We start from the raw sequence: 20371 nt of genomic DNA, 5'->3' as shown, positions 1-20371 counted from the left end.
CACACCAACCATATGAGGTAGGAATTATTATTATTATTCTCATTTTACAGATGAAGAAACTAAAACAGAGAGGTTAAGAAACTTGCTCAAGTTTACACAGATAGCCAGTGACCAAGTAAGGACTTAAGCCAGGACTGCCTAGCTCTAAAATACATACTGTTACCCACTATGAGATCTTTACATGTTTGAAGGAACAAAGGAAGGAGTCTGTGGCATAGGAAAAGCAGTAAGACTGAAAACAAGAATTCTTACAGAGCCATATACCCTATAAAACTACAAGGAAGGATGAAACTTTTGAAAACATCATCAGCTAAGGTAAATACATGATTAATAATGGAACTCAGATTTCATGGTTTCAGTCCATTCAGAAGCTGAAGACTTCCAAGTCTGCTTGAAGTAAAGACAAAAGTTACAGGGAGAGAAGGAGAGTCTTAACTTGAAAAGGTCTTAACTTCGAGGCTATACTGCAGAGTATTGAAAAAAAAAATCTTTCAGTGTACTGTGCCTCTTTACCCCACCACAAAGAACTCTACTTCATCAAAGGAGGAAGAAGATAATAATCAAAGAAGATAATTTCTTGTACTTTCCTTTATCCTTGCCCAGAAACATGGTAATGAAGAAATTCAGAATAATAACCATCAAATCTCACTACAGATGCTCTTTTCCTACCCCTTCTCTTGCTAACAGAATCTACGATTCTACACGTATGTGGAAATGTTTTATCAAGAAACCATTCACAATAAAGGAGGCTTCACTAAAGAAATGGCTAAAGTTTTTTCTTTTGTGCATAACAGCCAGAACAATGAAAATTTAAGCTCTACAGATATTCTAATATGCACTATAAAAGTGTGTCCCACTTAGTTTTATTTTATTTTATTTTTATTTTATTTTTGAGATAGTCTCACTCTGTCACCCAGGCTGGAGTGCAGTGGCCCGATCTCAGCTCACTGCAACCTCCGCCTCCCGAGTTCAAGCTATTCTCCTGCCTCAGCCTCCCCAGTAGCTGGGACTAGAGGCATCCGCTACCACGCCTGGCTAATTTTTCTTGATGGGGTTTCACCATATTGGCCAGGCTGGTCTCGAACTCCTGACCTTGTGATCCTCTCACCTTGGCCTCCCAAAGTGCTGGGATTACAGGCGTGAGCCACCACATCTAGCCTGTCCCACTTAGTCTTTTAAAAGCTCTTAAAGTCCTTCATGCAAAAAGCCATCCCCAACCAGCTTTTCCAAGTCACTCGGATTCCCAACCTAACATATCATGAAGGCAAACACAAAATTACGCTTAATACCTACAACATTTTATTAGGCTAAAACCTTGCCTCTAAAAAGTGATCCTTCTTTTAATGCTTTTGCTTCTCCCTTTGCTCCTACACAGCAGACCCTTTACATCAGCAAGACCAGTTCCTGACACCAGAATTTCTGTTTTTCCCTGTGGAGCTGCAATCAAGTGAGGATGCAAAGGCCATTCATTGCTCATGAACATTTACTGGTTAAGTGAGTTTCCCACACAGCAACCTTGCAGTGTGGTTATAATTCAAATTCTTACCATAGAAAAATGAACAATTACTACAGGCTATGGATTTTCACTTGTTCATTCTGAGACCTTCAAGGTCACAGGTGAATAGTATAAATTGTCAATGCCAAGAGTCATCCTATGTAAGGCTTTTCATCAAACAGGATATGGGGAATAATAAAGGAATACTTAACTAGGATTCAACAAGGTCAGGTCCAATAGTCCTAGTTCTACTTAATAGTAGCAAAATGCAAAATAAAAAGATTGAACTAGATGAAATGAAAAGACTGAACCAGACGAAATGGGAAGATCTCCTCCAACAATAAGAAAAGTCACAAGATCTACTTAAGCTAACGTAAGATCTAAAAAGCCAGAAACTAAATTAGAAAACTCCTCTGAACAGATAGGATCAACTTGATTGACAACTGGCCCTATATAATTCGCAAATGCAGCAGCTTCCACATTGCCTCTCTCAATTTTATTTTGCTGTACCTAGTCTTTTATTCTTTTATTTTGTAGGCATTCCTCAAAGGCCTTCAAGATTCCTGTTTTGATAAAAAATATCTAAGTAGATAATTATGCCCAAAAAAAGTCCAAGTTAGATAGTTATTATTCAGAATATTTTCTTTTTACATAATAGAATCTCATAAATATTAAATAGTCTGAGCTAAGGAGAGTTATTAAAGTTATTGAAGTCAAATAATAAACTAACCATAATGTTGCGTATCTAGATATTTTTTATACTGTCATATAGGATTTGAGACTTTGACATGAATATCCTATGGCTTAGTACAAACAATAATTAGAGACAAATAAGTTGTGCATCCTCAGTAACTTGAAGAACTAAATAATGTACGAAGATTCACTGTCTCATGATATCTAGTGGTAGAGCACTGTACAAGTATGCTTCACTATATACAAACTGATCTTCTATATACATGCTTTTCAGCATTTACATTTTTTAAACTAATTTTTATATTAAAAGTAATACATGCACACAGCAAAAAGTCAAACAATAAAGGGTACACAATGAAAAGTGAAAGTATCCTTTCTTCCATTCTACTCCTACTAGGTTAACTAATATCAAGTCAAACTCTTTCTAGGTTAACTAATATCAAGTATTTTAAATGTATAACGGTGGCTTCAATATTCAAAGTGCCTGTTTTATAGTAAAAAAAACTTCATCATATTAACCAATTATTTGATTATTTTTTATATTCAATAAGTTTCTTAAAAGATGCATATCTGTACAACTTCATTCTAGGGGTTGCTGACATATTTCTGTACAGTGCAAGACAAGCAAGAAGATTGGTTTGAAGATATCTGGAAGTCATGTAGAAAGGCTTTTCAGACTTTTAGCTCGAGATCATTTCAACACATATCCCTGGGACACATACTATCTCCTACACATCAAGGTAAGGTAGTTCTGACAACCACAGTACATGTCTCATCAAATTAATTTCTTTTAAATCCTCCAAAGGTGCCTGCCTTATGTCACATAGATTAGAATTCATTAAGACAGAACAACAGTTCTGTCAATATTTATTCTTTAATGATATTTATTCTATTTAATCTATATCAATATAAAAATGAACAATATTTTTAAGCACTTTCAAAAACTTGCCATTTTCACACAGCCTAATTAGTTACAACTATATCCAGATTCTGAGTTTATTTAAGGCTTCCATGATATGATTTATGCCTATAAAGATAAAAAAACTAAGAAAATCAAGTACTTGAGAGCTAACATTTATAAAACTTAAAGTAAGTTTTTGATTAATGTGATTTTTCTAATTACTATATAGCATAAGACCCTTTCATGCCATACAACAATAATTTCTTTTTTTTTTTTTTGAGAGAGGGTCTCACTCCCATCACCCAGGCTGGAGTGCAGTGGTGCGATCTCAGCTCAGTGCAGCCCCAATCTCATGGGCTCAAGCAATCCTCCCATCTCAGCTTCTGGAGTAGCTGAGCACATGCCACCACACCCAGCTAATTTTTGTATTTTTTGTAGAGGGGGTTTCACCATGTTGCCCAGGCTAGTCTCAAACTCCTGAGCTCAAGCGATCTTCCCACCTCGGGCTCCCAAAGTGCTGGGATTACAAACATGAGCCACTGCACCCAGTAACAATGAAATATTTGTTTTCTACCTCAAAAAAAAAGTAACCTTGGAAAGGAAAATAATTACTTCTGGAAACCATATAAGATAAAACTTGGCTATACTTAAAGTCTTCCTATGTTAACAAAATAGAAATTGCCTATGAATGCACATTTATATGTATTTATATTTATATATGTTTTTATATGTTTATATGTTTATTATAACATTTATTATACATTGTATACAAAGTCAGTATGTAACAGAAACACACCAAAGCCAAAACTATTTTCATATATCCATTTTAAAATCTGGGGTAACTTGGAAATCAACATATTTGTAATTTAGGCTAAAACATTCCATTTCCCAGGTCACTCCCAATGATTCCAATTTAAAATTAATTACAAGAAGGAAACAAGTCTGGCAACTTTTATATGAAGACTAACCTCAACTTAATTATATGTTGATTCAACTCAGCTCCCAAATTTAGAACAAGTTTTAACTGGAAAGGTAGCATACCATAATAGTCAAATACCAGCAAATTGATGAAATGAGAATAAAATGTCTCTTGTGAGTTATTATAAAGAAATTGTTATTAATCCATTGTTTCTCACCTAATTAAGGATCTCACTTAGGTAAATGTCCCCTCTTATCCCTGCATCAATTTTTCTTCCCCTACTGAATCACTTCATATACAAACACTTTAAAATCTCGCAAATGAAATAAAAATCCTCCTTACCATAGAGATACTATCCTATTTCTCTGTTTTACAGCAAAATTCCTCAAAAAACTATCTATACTTACGTCTTCATCGCCCTCACCTCTCATTCTTTCCTGAACCTACTCCAATAACACTTTCATTTTCCACCACCCAAGAAAAGAAACTTTTCTTCTTAAGGTCACCAGTAATTTCCACATTGCCAAATCCAATTATCAATCCCCAGTCCTCACTGGCAGCATTTGATACAGCTGATCACTTTTTCCTCCCTCACACCTAAAAAGGTGGCTTGTCCAAGGGCCTAGTCCTTGAAACTCTTCTCCTGTTTATCTTTATTTTATTCCCATACCCTCTATGATGATATATACTAATAAAGCCCTTATTTCTATCTCAAATCTGGTGCCTCTTCTTTGTACTCTAGATTCATATAGCCAGCTGCCCATTCTAAATCTCCATTTGGACATCTAATAAGCACTTCAACATTAACAAGATCAAAACCAAAAACCTAGATTCTATATGAACACTTCAAAATCTACTCCACACTTCCATTTGTCTTCCTCTTATCAGTAAAAGGTAATTCCATCCTTCTAGGGACAAAATTTAAGAATCATTCAGTCATGATATTTTAAACCATGTCTTTAAAAATATATTTAAACACAGGGTATCTCACTGTCGCCAAAGCGGGAGTACAGTGGTACAAACAGACCATAGCTCACTGTAGCCTCAAACTCCTGGGCTCAAGGGATCCTCCTGCCTCAATCTACCAAGTGGCTAGGACTACAGTTGCATCCCACCACATCCAGCTAATTTTTGTAGAGATGGAGTGTTGCTTTGTTGCGCAGGCTGATCTCAAACTCCTGGCCTCAAGCAATCCTCCTGCTTAGGCCTCCCAAAGTGTTGGGATTACAGGTGTGAGCCACTGCCCCTAACCAAGTGTCATTCTTGACTCTTCTTCTATCTTGTTGGTCCAATCTTTAAAACATATCCAGAATACACTACTTCTCATCATCTCTGCCTCAATTCCACAGCCCAAGCCACTGTGTCATCTCTTTTCTGTAACTGTAATTGTAAAATAAGCCTCCTAAACTGGACTCCTTGTTCCCACACACTATAATATCCATACAGCAGCAAGAGTAATCCTTTTCAAACCTAAGTCAGATCATGTCATTCTACTGCTCAAAACTTGTCATGACTTGCCATATCACTAGAACAAAAACCAAAGTCCTTATGACCACAAAGCCTCTTCATGATCTAGCCCTCTGCTGCCTATCTCATCTACCACTCTTCCCCTTGTACTGCCACTCCAGCTGCACAGGCCTCCTTGCTTCTCCTCAAACACACTAAACATACTCTTGCCCCAGAGCCTTTGTGCTCACTGTTCTTCAACCTGAAACCCTCTTCCCCCAGGTATCTGCACAGCTTGCTCTCTCACATCATTCAGACTGAAATGTTGCCTTACCAGGGAGTCCTTTTCTTACTAATCCTATATAAAACAGTAACTCCCTACCCATACTGTCACTCTCAATCCTCTATCTGCTTTATTTTTCTTCTTAGCACCCATCAGCACCTGACTCAGAATATATTTGTTTGCTGCCTGTCTTCCCTAGTACCAAAATGCTAGTACCACAAGAGTAGCAATTTTGATTTACTCAAAAAGCAGCACAAAGAAGAGCACTTGGCCTTTAGCCTGGTATGTAAATGACTAAATAAATAGTAGTAAGTCATTTGCTATAAGTTTTATAAAGATTAGTTCATTTAATCTGGTGTTAAAAGCGTTAAGGAAATACTATTATTATTCCACCTTTACCAGTGAGGAGCCGAAGTCCCAACGGATAAAAAAGTTGCATGTCACATAGCTTGGAAGTAGGAGTCAGGCTCCTGCACCCATTAAATGAGATCAAATTAGATATACAAATAAGGCATTTAACAAAACATTTGGTATATAAAATGCTACCATTAATAGTAGGCTATTTATGTGTATTTACTATTTACTCATTTAATTCTGACATTGATTAAAAATGGCTATTACATATTGTCATCACTATTTACTATTTATCAGGGCACGCACCTTAACCCAATAGAAGTCACAAACAACATGCTATGAGATAAATGGCACAGAGTAAACCTTCACTCTTCTCAGAAAAAATGTTACCATGTGTTTCAAACAGTATGTTGTGAAGGTTAGCTCTGGAAACCAAATCAAAATTAGCTGAATTCATACATAGACACACATCATTATGAATCATACATAGACACACATCATTAACTGTGTATGTGCTAGCTTGCAGTTCTAAAAAGCAAACTCTAAAATCGAAAGACAAAATAATCAGATTTTCTCAATTAAAAAAAGATACAATCTACCCCTCCTCAAAAATCAAGTTGCTATTCCATGTTGCACCATACTATGTTTAATATATCTTTTTCATTATAAATTTAAAATCATCGGGATTAAATTAGATCTCTTTAATATTTAAAACAGAACTTACTCATTTACAGCAATGACTACCGAAATTGGCAAGTTTACCTAATGCAAAACACCCTTTTCTTTAAAAGTCAGTTTTATTATCAAAAATACATTTTGAAATTACTGCATCTGAGGAACTAAAGTAGCCAATTCTTTTTTTTTTTTTTCTTTTTTTGAGATAGTGTCTCACTCTGTCACCCAGGCTGGAGTGCAATGGCATGATCTGGCTCACCACAACCTCTGCCTCCCAGGATTAAGCGATCTCTCCACCTCAGAACCCCGCCACCGCCACCCCCCGTAGCTTAGCTGGGACTATAAGCATACTATCACACACAGCTAATTTTTGTATTTTTAGTAGAGATGGAGTCTCACCATGTTGCCCAGGCTGGTCTCAAACTCCTGGCCTCAAGCAATCCTCCCACCTTGGCCTCCCAAAGTGCTGGAATTACAGGCGTGAGCCACCACACCCAGCCAAAGTAGCCAATTCTTTTATCCTTAAGTTACAGTGAAAACCCACAAGAATTGTGAAAATTACTGAATACAATTTCTTCAGCTCAATATAGACTTTAGTTTCTAATTTTTAGTTCAATCTGTAGATACTCATTTACTAAAACATACAAAAAAGATTTTAAGTAGACTCTTAAAACTTACAGTGCAGGCCAGGCGTGAGAGAGAATGAGGCGGGTGGATCATTTGAGGTCAGCAGTTTAAGACCAGCCTGGCCAACATGGTAAAACCCCGTCTCTACTAAAAATACAAAAATTGGCCAGGTGTGGTGGCACAGGCCTGTAGTCCCAGCTGCTCAGGAGGCTGCGGCAGGAGAGTCGCTTGAACCCTGGAGGCGGAGGTTGCAGTGAGCCGAGATCGTGCCACTGTACTTCAGCCTGGGCGACAGAGGGAGACTCCTTCTCAAAAAACAAAACAAAACAAAACAAAAACAAAAACCAAAGACTTACGGTGCAATAATGGCTCTAGCAGGTCTTTTTGTAGACTGTACTTGAGAAAGCCAACCTTCTAGCTGTGCATTCAGCTGCGGTCCTATAAAAAGACAAAGACAAAATTAGAGTCAGCAAAGCAATGTACTACAGATAACCATACATGGCATAAAGCCCTCACTGAATTTACGTGGGACTATACTAGCTTAATGAGCAACAGGATCATTAAGCTATTATGTTAGTGGGGTCGTTAATGTTTGAATTTACCAACTGCACAGTCTCTAACAAGCCATACGAAAAGGCCAAATTCTGACTAAACAAAATTTGCTTTTATCGATTTACTTATTTACAGCTGTCTTCATTTCAGAGCAATACAACATGATTTACAAGTTGAGGCAATATTTAAACAAAATAAAACAGGAAGCAGAAGACTCTCAGTACATGAAGAGGAAATAATTGAATATGTTATAGAGCACCAAAATCTGCTCTACAGATTAATCACTGAAATGACATCCACAGAAGATGATCTTTTTGAGATACGTGTATTTACTATTGATCTTTTCTTCCATCCCACTCCAGTCTCCTATTCTCACAATGAAATCGATAACCAGTAACTACCCTACCTTAAAAATCTCAATTTCAAGCATTTCAGCTTCTTTATTCAATATACTATACAGATCTTTCCAATTCACTACCAGAAACCTGTTAACTCCAACAGACCCTACAAATTTTTCCACTCTCCTTCGTCTCTCTTTACTTCTTACCTAGCCTGAGACTCAAAAATCCATCAACACAATCATTTCCTTCCCTGTGGCCTCATTCCTCTGCTCCTCTCTCCCTCCATCACAGTCAAAACATAGTTTAAAACCAACTTTCCACTTAACTCAGTACTTTTACCCAAATAGCTGAACGAGACTGAAGAGAAATACAACCATATAAACTTTAAAATAATAACCATAAATTTCAGCAGACCCCCGAAATGCTCAGAAATCCTATCACATTAATGCAGTGAATCTGCTCTCCTATCTTTTAGAGAATTAACTCATAGCTTCTCTCTTCACCTTAAGCCTCAATACTTCCTTCATCCCCTTATCACTTCCAGAAGATAAGTGATGCTTTTCATTTTGTCAAGGAAAAACAATCAGAAGTTGGCCCAAGACTTTCCCAGTTTTAGCACTGGAAGTCCTGCATTCTGAGAAACTGCTAAATCACAAGCAAACCTGGATGTTGGCCACCCTAAATTCAGAAGATAACTACTTCATCTTCCCACCACTTATTCTGCTTTCCCTCCTATTCCAACAAATTGTCTTTGTTCCTATCAAGAGTCAAACAGTATTTCTGTACTGGACCCCATTATTTTTCTCTTTCTCAAGGATTCTGCTCCCATAACTATTATAGGTCTCCTATACCAATTCTTCCCTTTTTACTTGATTATTATTAGCATGCAAATGTGTCATACTAACACTGATTTCCCTTCAACTACCTCTCCATTTTGTTGGTTCCCTTTACAACAAATTTTCTTGAAGAGATGTCCTCACTTCCTTCCACCGCTTGCCATCCATTCTTTCTTTTAAAACTTTTAATCATTAAATATTTAAACATTACAAAAGAATCTAGGTAATAATATAACAAACACACACATACCCACTGCCTAAATAAATTAAATCTTAACATTCTACCTTATTTACTTAAGATTTTCCTTGGTTAAGAAATAAATGGATCTCTTGCTGATCCCTTTGTACACCTCCCTCCTTAGAGGTAACCACTTCCTGATTTTGATGTTTATCATTCTATTCTACTTTCACTGTATATGTATCAATAAACAATACATGGTATTGTTCTACATGTTTTCAAATGTTGTATCAATATATTGTACATATCCTTCTTCTGCAACTTGCTTTAGTAATTCAACATTGTTTTTGAAAATTACTTAAGTTGACAGATGCCGCCCCAAATCATTCATTTGCAAAGCTGTATAGTATTACACTATATGAGTATAGCAAAATTTATTCACTTTCCTACTTACAAATATTTTGGTTGTTGGCAATATTTCACTATTAATACAAACTGCTACAAGTATCCTATGAACATCTGTTAATAGTTTCTCTAAAAGTAAAAGTGCTAAATCAGAGGGTGTACTCTTCTTCAATCCGACTACAACATTGCTAAGTTGCCCACTAAGGTAGCTGGATCAACTTATCCATCAGTATACAGGCAAATGAAAATTTAAAATAGGAGGCCTAAATCTACCTGTACTCCCCCATCCCTTTTACTTAGAGGATTTTCTTTCAAAACCTGGTAAATTTTTTCTCTGCCTGCTTAGAGATGTATGTAAATCTTTGTAAAAGCTAGCCAGCAGTCCAAAACTGCCTTTCTCAAGAACCTTATAGCCATCTCTTTCAAATGAGATCATCAAGAGAGATGGCACCCTTATCTCCCAGTTTCTGTGGGAGGACAGGGTGCCTAACTTTGGCAGGCCATCTAGTTCCAAGTTGTAAAATTACATCCTGTCACAAATATATGAGTTCATTTTTCCTTTAGAAAAAGCCAATTCATTCACACACAAGTTTGCTCCAACTACCAAGTGAATTTAGGATAAACTATGTGTGACAAATGATGGTATCATGTCCTGTTACTTGAACACTATTTACTATTTATCTTGAGAACATTTATGTAATGGGTTGCATCTACTTCGCTATATGTAAGGGTGAGCATTCTTTTGGTCTTTGCAATCTTTTATCAGATTGTTTGTGATACACATGTCATTCTGGTTTAATACTTATTCAAAACTGAAATTGTTTCCTTTTTCTTCTGCCTTTGAAGAGATGTTTTCTGGGGCAAGCTGATTTTGGTTTTAATTGTATTTCATCATTGCTAACACAAGCAATAGTTAAAGGTTCCCATTCCTCTACATCCTTGCCAATATTTGATACTGTCAGGATTTTTCATTTTTGTCAATCTGGGTATGAAATGGTATTTATTCCTTTTTTAAAAATTTGTATTTCAATAACATGCACTGAAATTAAGCATCTACTGATTTTGGAAGTCCTTCTGTATATATTTAGAATGCTATACATAAACAGGTCAAGTAAATCTGTAAATTGCCAAAGTACAAAAAAAAGTCTGACTCAGTGATTAAACGATGGAGTTCATCTTAAAATCGGAATTTAAGAACAGTTACCAAAAAACTTATACAAAGTAATTTCATTATTAACTTAAGGAAAAACAAGTCACAAGTCACGTAATGACGTTTCGGTCAACAATGAACCGCATATTCCATAGTGGTCCAATAAGATAACAATACTGGGCCTGGTGCGGTGGCTCATGCCTGTGATCCCAGCACTTTGGGAGGCCGACACAGGCGGATCGCCTGAGCTCAGGAATTCAAGACTACCCTGGCCAACATGGTGACACCCCATCTCTACCAAAAATACAAAAAACGTCCACAACACAGGAAGTTTACAAAACCAATGTGAAAAACAAATAAAAGCAAAGAAAATACACCTGAATTCATCCACCCCACTGCCACCAACCTCATTTATCTTTGAATAAGATAATTAAGCAGACCTATTTATTACATATGATTGCTTAATTACCTAAAAAGTGTCAAGTAAAAAGGCAAATCTGAGTTCTTTCACAGAGACTAGCCAATACTTGGCAATACGGTATCTTTGATACATGAAGGATGTAGAAATATGTGCTTTGGTTTTCAAATACCACTGGATTTGAAGAAACAAGGATAAATGGAAAAAGAAAAAGCATTGCTAAATCCTAGCAAAACTACTTAATGTTTGTGTGATCCTGCCCTTAAGAGGGATAAATGGGCATTTACTTTTTTGGATAAAACAGTAAAAGTAGGTTCCCAAAGAATTAAGCTGAGGTATTTCCTCAATAAATAAATAATAAACAATGAGCTGTAGGAAATTCAGTAACACTTCTATTTGAATGCCACTTGACTCAAAGAATATTTTCCAAGTAAGTTTATTTGCATGGTGACAAAACCAGACACTAAATCACGCGCGCGCGCACACACACACACACACACACACACACACACACACACCTGCTTTTCAAGAATACTCTTGCAACTATCAGCAGAACCATTCTAAAATAAGTTAATCAACTAAGCCAAATTGGTTTCCTATACTTCTCTATCACTGTTTAGCCTGCTCCTCCTCCTTACTCTTGACAAAAGTCATGTGTTCTACAAACTCTTTTCAAACTTAATATGAGTATGAACCACCTGAGAATCTTGTTGAAATGCTGATTCTGATCCTACAGTTATAGAGTAGGACTGAGATTCTGCATTTCTGACATGCTTCTCAGCTGAGCAATGTTGTTGGCCTAGAGGCTATACTCCAGCAACCCATCTAGATCAATAGTTGTCATGAAATTTGCAAATCCATATGTATACAAAGTTTCCTCTAGAGATAAAACAAAGGTCTAGATAAAGAAAATATCTATTTTAGATACCAGGACAAGCTGGTAAGAGAAACATTTCTCCACAAGGGAGCCTTCCAGTATTGCTCTAACTGTTCTACAAATGTAAGTTAAAGAATGACCAACTGCCACAACCTTTTTCCATTCTTTTATAGGTAATACCTGCCTATTAGCACAATAAACTCAATCCCACATGGTTGGGTATAAGGTAACAAGAAGCAACACACAAAAAGCCAAATATAAGTAAGGCTGTTGGCACCCAGTATTTCATTATTAATCATTCTGTGAAATATGCTCAAATCAAACTAAGAAATAAACTGATCTATAGTGAGAAATCTATAAATAATAAGATGAATAAGCCAGAATTTTTTAAACAGTGGTTCCTGGATCTCTGATTTTCATAGGCCAAAAAAATTTCAAAAGAGGGCGCAGTGGCTCACACTTGTAATCCCAGCATTTTGGGAAGCTGAAGCGGGTAGATTATTTGAGGTCAGCAGTTTGAGACCAGACTGGCCGACACGCCAAAACCCTGTCTCTACTAAAAATACAAAATTTAGCCAGGAGTAGTAGCACAGGGGAGGGGAGGGGAGGGGAGGGGAGGAAAGGAAAGGAAAGGAAAGGAAAGGAAAGGACAGGAAAGGACAGGAAAGGACAGGACAGGAAAGGACAGGACAGGAAAGGAAAATCAAATAATGGAAATAAAAAAAATTATTTAAAAACTTATTCAGACAAGTATTATCATATAACTCTTATGCTTATAAAAAATACAAAAGCAAAATAAATAAGGTATTCCTAAAATTTTCCTCAACATTCACAATCTGATCATTAAATTGCTTTTTACTTAGAGTCATCAGTAATTCTTGTTTTTCCGTAGTATCGTCCTTTGTACCATTAAGAGAATTCATGATTCAACATTTTTTTGAAAGTGTTTCTCTATTGCTTTGGGACTCTCTTCCAAGCTGCTGACACATATTGCCCACGTCTCAATGCAGTCCCTTTCTTGATTTTACCAAAAGGTATCACTGAATGATGTGACAGAAGGTTTCAGAAAACAACCCAGGGATGGTACACCTTCCGTAACTGGTATTTAACTAGTATGTTGACTGAAACATCAATGGGGTGACTTTGTGCAGTCAGTCATATCAGTAGGATTAACTACCAAATTCACATATGAACAGGCAGTGACAACTATTTTCCAAATGACAATTTTAAGTTGCCACTGACTGGAAAACAATATCTCAATTTCAGAAATGAAAAAATGTGGGAAAACGTACATCTTAAAATTCATGAAATATACTACCACTATGAAAACTCCACTCACTATGATGTTCTGATATTCTTAATTTCAATGCAGAACAGTGAAAAATTCATCAAAAATCAGCATTTGGGAACCACTGTTTCTCACTACAATGAAAAGTGTTTCTGAGAAGCCTTACCAATTACAAAATCTCATTTAGTTTTTATTTTTATTGAGACGGAATCTCACTCTGCCACCCAGACTAGAGTGCAGTGGCACAATCTCGGCTCACTGCAACCTCCACATCCCGGGTTCAAGCTATTCTCCTGCCTCAGCCTCCCGAGTAGCTAGGATTATAGGCGCCTGTCACCGCACCCGGCTAATTTTTGTACTTTAGTAGAAATGAGGTTTCATCATCTTGGTTAAGCTGGTATTGAACTTTTGACCTTGTGACCCAACCACCTCGGCATCCCGAAGTGCTGGGATTACAGATGTAACCCACCGCGCCCAGCCTCATTTAATTTTAAAAACAAGTAACACTTCAGCAGCTTTCTCCAAATCCTTTCTCTCATTACTAATGCCCTACTATGATCACACACTTGGAATTTATTGCTATGCTTTTTACAAAATTCATATCCTATTTTTAGATACATCTCAAGGGATGTTGTTTGTTTTTATGTATCTGATAGGGCTCCTCACACAGAAAATAGCATGCCCTTGGTACAGCACTTTAGGGAGTGCAAGAATTGTCACAGCAAGTCTGATCCAAAACCTATCCGGAGCAGTGCTGTATCAAATCAAAACAAATTTAAAAAGTTAAAATTAAAATATAAAATCATGCTGTGAAAAACACTGATTGTTCACCTTGATATAAACCTCAAAGGTTAGGCCAAATCCAAGTATCTTGGATTCCTTATTATCTACTAATTTATGTAAACATTTTAAGTATTTATTTACATTTTTGGCTACTGTACTTCAGAACACAATGGCAGAGGGCAATTAACAATCCCAATAAATAATCTTTAGTGTGTACCAACCACCTCTTAGATTTGGCCAACTGGAAATCACTTACTACGTTTCTGTCCATTCATATATAGTCTCAAAATTTTCATAGAGCTAAAACCAATACCACTGGCATTTCATACCCAAAAGAGCTACAAATTTGGAGGCTCACAGTCTACTTCTTCCATATCATTTACAAATACCTCATCTGAAAACGGGTTTGGCACTGATTCCTGTAACAGTCCATTGATTTGGATTCTCTCTTCCTACCCCTATTCACTGTTTATAAATCAATTTCCTAGCTCTGTCAAATGCCACTAAATACTTTTATAATATCTGATTATAGCATCTTATCTAAACTATTTTTAAGATCAAAATATTTATTTTTGCTCCCTATTTTTTCATTAGAAAAAAAGCGTGCTCAGTACAGAAAATTTGAGGAATATGGATGAGGGGAACCACAATCCCATAATTATTAAAAAAAATCACCAAAATTAATATTTTCCAAATTTCCTTCTAGTCTTTAAGATGATATATAATTCTGTAGCCTACTTTTATTTACATAACATTCTAGTGTAAGCATTTCCCTGTATTATAAACTCTTCAAAGACACTGTATGATTAAATAGTATTTCCTAATGTGAATGGATCACTGTTTCCTTACACATTAATATAAAATCATTGGGTTGTTTCCAATTTTTGAGTTATTAGAAACAATTCTGTAATATATATCTACACTTATAAAGCTTTTTCCATATTTAAGATTATTTCTGGCCAGCACGGTGTCTCACACCTGTAATCCCAGCACTTTGGGAGGCCAACATGGGCAGATCACGAGGTCAGGAGTTCAAGACCAATCTGGCCAAGATGGTGAAATCCTGTCTCTCCTAAAACTACAAAATTCGCTGGGCGTGGTGGTCACACATCTGTAATCCCAGCTACTCAGGAGGCTGAGGCAGGAGAATCACTTGAACCCAGGAGGCAGAGGTTACAGTGAGCTGAGATCATGCCATTGCACTCCAGCCTGGGGAATAGAGTGAAACTCCGTCTCAAAAAAAAAAAAACAAAAAACCATGATTATCTCCTTCTGAGATCTCAGAAATGGACTTACTATGTAAATCAGTATGAACTTTCATAAGATTTTTTTTTTTTTCCCTTTTTTTGAGACAGAGTCTCACTCTGTCACCCAAGCTGGAATGCAGAGGCACGACCTTGGTTCACTGCAACCTCTGGCTCCCAAGTTCAAGCGATTCTCCTGCCTCAGCCTCCCGAGTAGCTGAGATTACAGAAGTGCGCCACCACGTCCAGCTCATTTTTTGTATTTTTAGTAGAGATGGGGTTTCACCATGTTGGTCAGGCTGGTCTCAAACTCCTGACCTCAAATGATTTGCCTGCCTTGGCATCCCAAAGTACTGAGATTATAGGTGTGAGCCACCATGCCCAGCCCCTTTATAAGACTTTGATACATATATTCAAAATGTTATCCAAAACTGCATCCATTCCAAATGATGCATGACAAAGCCTATTTCGCCATAATCTCACTACTCTCCTCCAAATAGTATTTTGAAAAATTAACTCATTTAACCCATGCTCCCATTTGATAGAATTAAAATCTAACGTCCCACTCCTCAATGATATTTGGCATTTCAAAATAAGTTAAATATTATGATTTCTTAAAATCAAAGCCATTTTAAATTCTAAGACAAAGGTATTTTGACTTCTAAGGTATTTATTTGCTACTTGGGACACGTATAGCAACATGATTGTTGAGTCTTCTTGCCAGCCACAAGTTATCTATCACTAACACAGAGGGAACAACTAGTATCTACCAATCTTCATAGAAGACAAACCAATTTCAACACCAAGCTTATTGTGCTGCACTATGGTGTTATTTTAAATTATCCACAATCCTGAAAATGTTTACACGCTCCTGCCTTTAAATCTTTTTAACTAATGGGGTATGACTTTTCATCCTTTCAGAAATCATAATTCTTGGCCAGGCTTTGTGGCTCATGCCTATAATCCCAGCACTTTGGAAGGCCGAGGTGGGAGGATCACTCGAAGCCAGAAATTCGTGATCAGCCTGGTCAACATAGTGAGACCCCTGTTTAACATACCAAGACCTTGTCTCTATTTTTGTAAAAATTAAATTTAAAAAAAAAAATCATAATTCTTACTCCTATAACAGTCAAAAAGTAGTCTACAGACCAGAATCACGTAATGTGTTTATTTAAGAAAGATCCCAGCCAGGCACAGTGGCTCATACCTATAATCCCAGCACTTTGGGAGGCCGAGGCAGGTGGATCATCTGAAGTCAGGACTTCAAAATCAGCCTGACTAACATGGTGAAACTCTGTCTCTACTAAAAAGACAAAAAATTAGCAGGGCATAGTGGCGCACGCATGTCATCTCAGCTACTCGGGAGGCTGAGACAGGAGAATCGCTTGAACCCAGGAGGCGGAGGTTTCAGTAAGCCCAGATAATGCCATTGCACTCCAGTCTGGGGGTGGGGAGGGGAGGGGAGGGGGAGGGGATGGGAAGAGAAGGAAAAAAGAAAGAAAGATCCCTAGGTTTTATCTCAGAGATGTGCTGCTACAATCTCTGGGATTGCAACCAGGAATTTTTAACAACCTCTGCAGGAAACTCCGCTGCACATTAAAATGTGACACTGGGCGCAGTGGCTCATGCCTGTAATCCCAGTACTTTGAAAGTCCAAAGACAGAGGATCACTTGAGCTCAGAAGTTCAAAACCTGCCTGGGCAACATGGTGAAACCCCATCTCTACAAAAAAATACAAAAATTAGCCAGGTGTGGTGGTGCATGCCTGTAGCACCAGCTACTCCAGGGCTGAGGCAGGAAGATCACTTGAGCCCAGGAGGTCAAATATGCAGTGAGACCCTGTCTCAAAAAAAAACAAAAAAGAAAAACAATCAAACAAATGTGAGGCCCACTGCCTTAAAGGAGTTTATTTGCATATGCTATATTCTCAATGAATGCAGCTAACAGGACTCCTGGAAGGTTTATACCAGAGATTTTTCAGCATAATTGAGAAATCATATAGTCTATAAATTAGAAATACATTAATTTTACCTCCAAGCTACTTTGAAGCCTTAAGTAACTCCCTTGTTTCTTAGACTCACTTCAATTAATTCCTCTTCAGCTTTTCCAAATAACACTGATAAGGGAAGAAAATAAAACTCAGACTCTTAGACCCTAGGTGATACTTAAATTCAAAATTATCTTTTAAAATCTTCTGTTTTAATCTAAAAATTCATGAGAATGTTCTAGCCTAATTGAAAATATCTTTTTTTTTTTTTTTTTTTTTTTGCAATGGAGTTTTGCTCTTACTGCTCAGACTGGAGTGCAATAGGGCAATCTCAGCTCACTGCAACCTCCACCTCTGGGGTTCAAATGATTCTCCAGCCTCAGCCTCCCAAGTAGCTAAGATTATAAGCATGTGCCACCAGGCCCGACTAATTTTGTATTTTCAGTAAAGATGGGGTTTTACTATGTTGGTCAGGTTTGTCTTGAACTCCTGACCTCAGGTGATCCACTAGCCTCGGCCCCCCAAAGTGCTGGTAATACAGGCGTGAGCCACCACGCTCGGCCATTCACGTTTATTTCAATATTCCTCCATGCTCCTATTTCCAATTTAAATGAAGACTTCAAAAAGACCATGTCTACCCTCTGGCAAAAGGGTCCAGTACTCTAGTGAGGGAAATATAAATCTGGACCATAAAAAGCAACCACCTCAAGTGACACAAATGCTTGAAGTTGAGTCCAAATACTTCCCTAAAACAGATCTAAACGGAAATCACTATTTCCTTCCAAATTCAGGTAGCATATTTCTTTTTTCTTTATTTTTTGGAGTTTACAATAAGTCAATAGTAGTAATCAGGATAATTCAGTACTCAAATCCTAAAACAAAAACATAATATGTGGAAAAATAAAGTAAGTCTGCCTGACTGGAAAGAATCAGGACTAGGATAACACTTCTCACACAAGGCAGCACTTCTTATGCAATTTCTTTAAAAAAAAAAGAAGTTTCTTAAGAGAAAATGAAAAGTTAGAATTTTTATTTTTCATATATTTCCACCACAAAACAGATTCGTAAACATTAAGCACTGTCTCACCCTATTCAGTGTGATACAGGTTTCCTTCTGTAAGAGCTTTCACTCACAGTTTGATTAGGAGAAGCAGATCACGCCCAGTGGATGACACCATGTAAAATGTGGCAAGAGAGGCTCTAATGATTGCACATGGGTGAGCTGACAGAACAAACAATTTGAAAACTGAAGAGTTAGTCAAAAATAAACTAGTTAAATAAATTATGGCAGACTCATAAACCAGAATATTAAGCAACCAGAAAACAATGAAGCAAAATTTTATGAACCTCTATGGAACATCTTTTAATTGTGGGGGAAGAACAAGCATTATACAGAACAGAAGGTACAATATGTTGCCATTTTTGTGTGTGCATATATATCATACATGATTATGTATTGGTTTGTATTTATGTAGAATATCTCCGGAGGAACACAAAAGAAATGTGTAGACCGGGTGCAATGGTTCACGCCTGTAATCCCAGCACTTTGGGAGGCCAAGGCAGGCAAATCACGAGGTCAAGAGATCGAGACCATCCTGGCCAACATGGTGAAACTCCGTCTCCACTAAAAATACAAAAATTAGCTGGGGTGGTGGCACATGCTTGTAGTCCCAACTACTCAGGAGGCTAAAGCAGGAGAATCACTTGAACCAGAGAGGTGGAGTGGCGGTGAACTGAGATTGTGCCATTGCACTCCAGCCTAAGCAACAAAAGAGAAATTCCATCTCATAAAAAAAAAAAAAAGAAATGTGTAACAGTTACTACATCCTGAAAAGGGAACAAAGAGAGACACTCCGCTTTTCACTGTATACGCTTTCAGATCGTTTGTATTTTGCACTACATACATGTATTATCCATCAAAAAATTAAGTAATAAAAATTATGGTGCAATCATATAACAGAATACTATAAAGTCATAAATAATGATGCTGTGGGATATGTTTACTGATGTGGAAAAAGGTCTCTGAATGCTAAACCTGGCTAAAAATAAGTGATTGTTGAACCTAAGACAATAGCTACATTAATAATCTAGGTTAAAATGCATAAAACCAAACTTTTAAGAATTGCTATTTAACAAATAACATATAGATTACAGCAATTAGATATAGCATATATGGGCCAAGGTGACCAAGTTTCCCTATTAGCAAAAAGGAACTTTCTCCTTTTACTTTCCTGAGTATGATATCCATCACCAAATATCTGGTAGAAAGAAGCAGAGAACATGGAAATACTCTAGAAAAGCACAATCTAGAGAACATGAAACACCTTATTAATATCTTTCTTCATAATTCTTCTCTAATGAACAAAATTAATAGTTACAACAGTTTTATTTGTCTAGCAAGGGGTTGAGCTATGCTCCACTCTGACTTCATCAGCATTTACAGATAATCTAGAGAAGTCAAATTGCCTTCTGAAGTAATTAACTACAATGTGATACAATATTTGGTTTTGTGCATTTGTTGTGGCATGTTGAGGTCTGTTTCCTTCTTTCACTAAGCACTAGTACTGCAAGTGCCAGCTCATCTATCTAAAAAGTTTCTGATTTAGCAACCATAAGATGCCCAAAAAAGAATCCCAGCAACCTCTGCCCTTATAACTGGCCAAGAAACATGTCTACTGTGGACTGAGTGATGGGAAATGGACATGCCAGGTTTTAGATGTCCAGGGGAATAAAAAAAAAAGGTAATCAGATACAACAGCCATCACTATAATTTCCAGAGGGTTCTGATACTGATAAATTAGGGGGAAAACTAACTTTGGAAACAAAGGGCACAGTTAAACATAAAAGTTGAGTTGTATGTGTGTATCCACTCTGCTAAACACTTTCTTTTTTTTTTTTTTTTTTTGAGACGGAGTCTTG

At 37.0% G+C, this 20371-nt stretch overlaps 1 protein-coding gene across 2 annotated transcripts in view; it reads right to left on the bottom strand.

The window, feature by feature from the left end:
* The window catches only part of MEMO1 (mediator of cell motility 1), a 149327-nt gene that overhangs the window by 69155 nt on the left and 59801 nt on the right, over positions 1–20371 (bottom strand). For both annotated transcript variants that reach the window (XM_011984253.1, XM_011984252.1), the window contains exon 2: positions 7750–7831. Coding sequence is in view for 1 of the 2 variants with exons in the window: in XM_011984252.1 (XP_011839642.1) it covers positions 7750–7831 (82 nt within the window). In the remaining variant the exon portion in view is untranslated. The remainder of the gene's footprint in view (positions 1–7749; positions 7832–20371) is intronic.

Source organism: Mandrillus leucophaeus, unplaced genomic scaffold (assembly GCF_000951045.1).
Source record: "Mandrillus leucophaeus isolate KB7577 unplaced genomic scaffold, Mleu.le_1.0 Scaffold264, whole genome shotgun sequence".
Taxonomy (NCBI): Eukaryota; Metazoa; Chordata; class Mammalia; order Primates; family Cercopithecidae; genus Mandrillus; species Mandrillus leucophaeus.
Note: the sequence above shows the minus strand (reverse complement) of the source record. Positions and strands in the feature narration are given on the sequence as shown.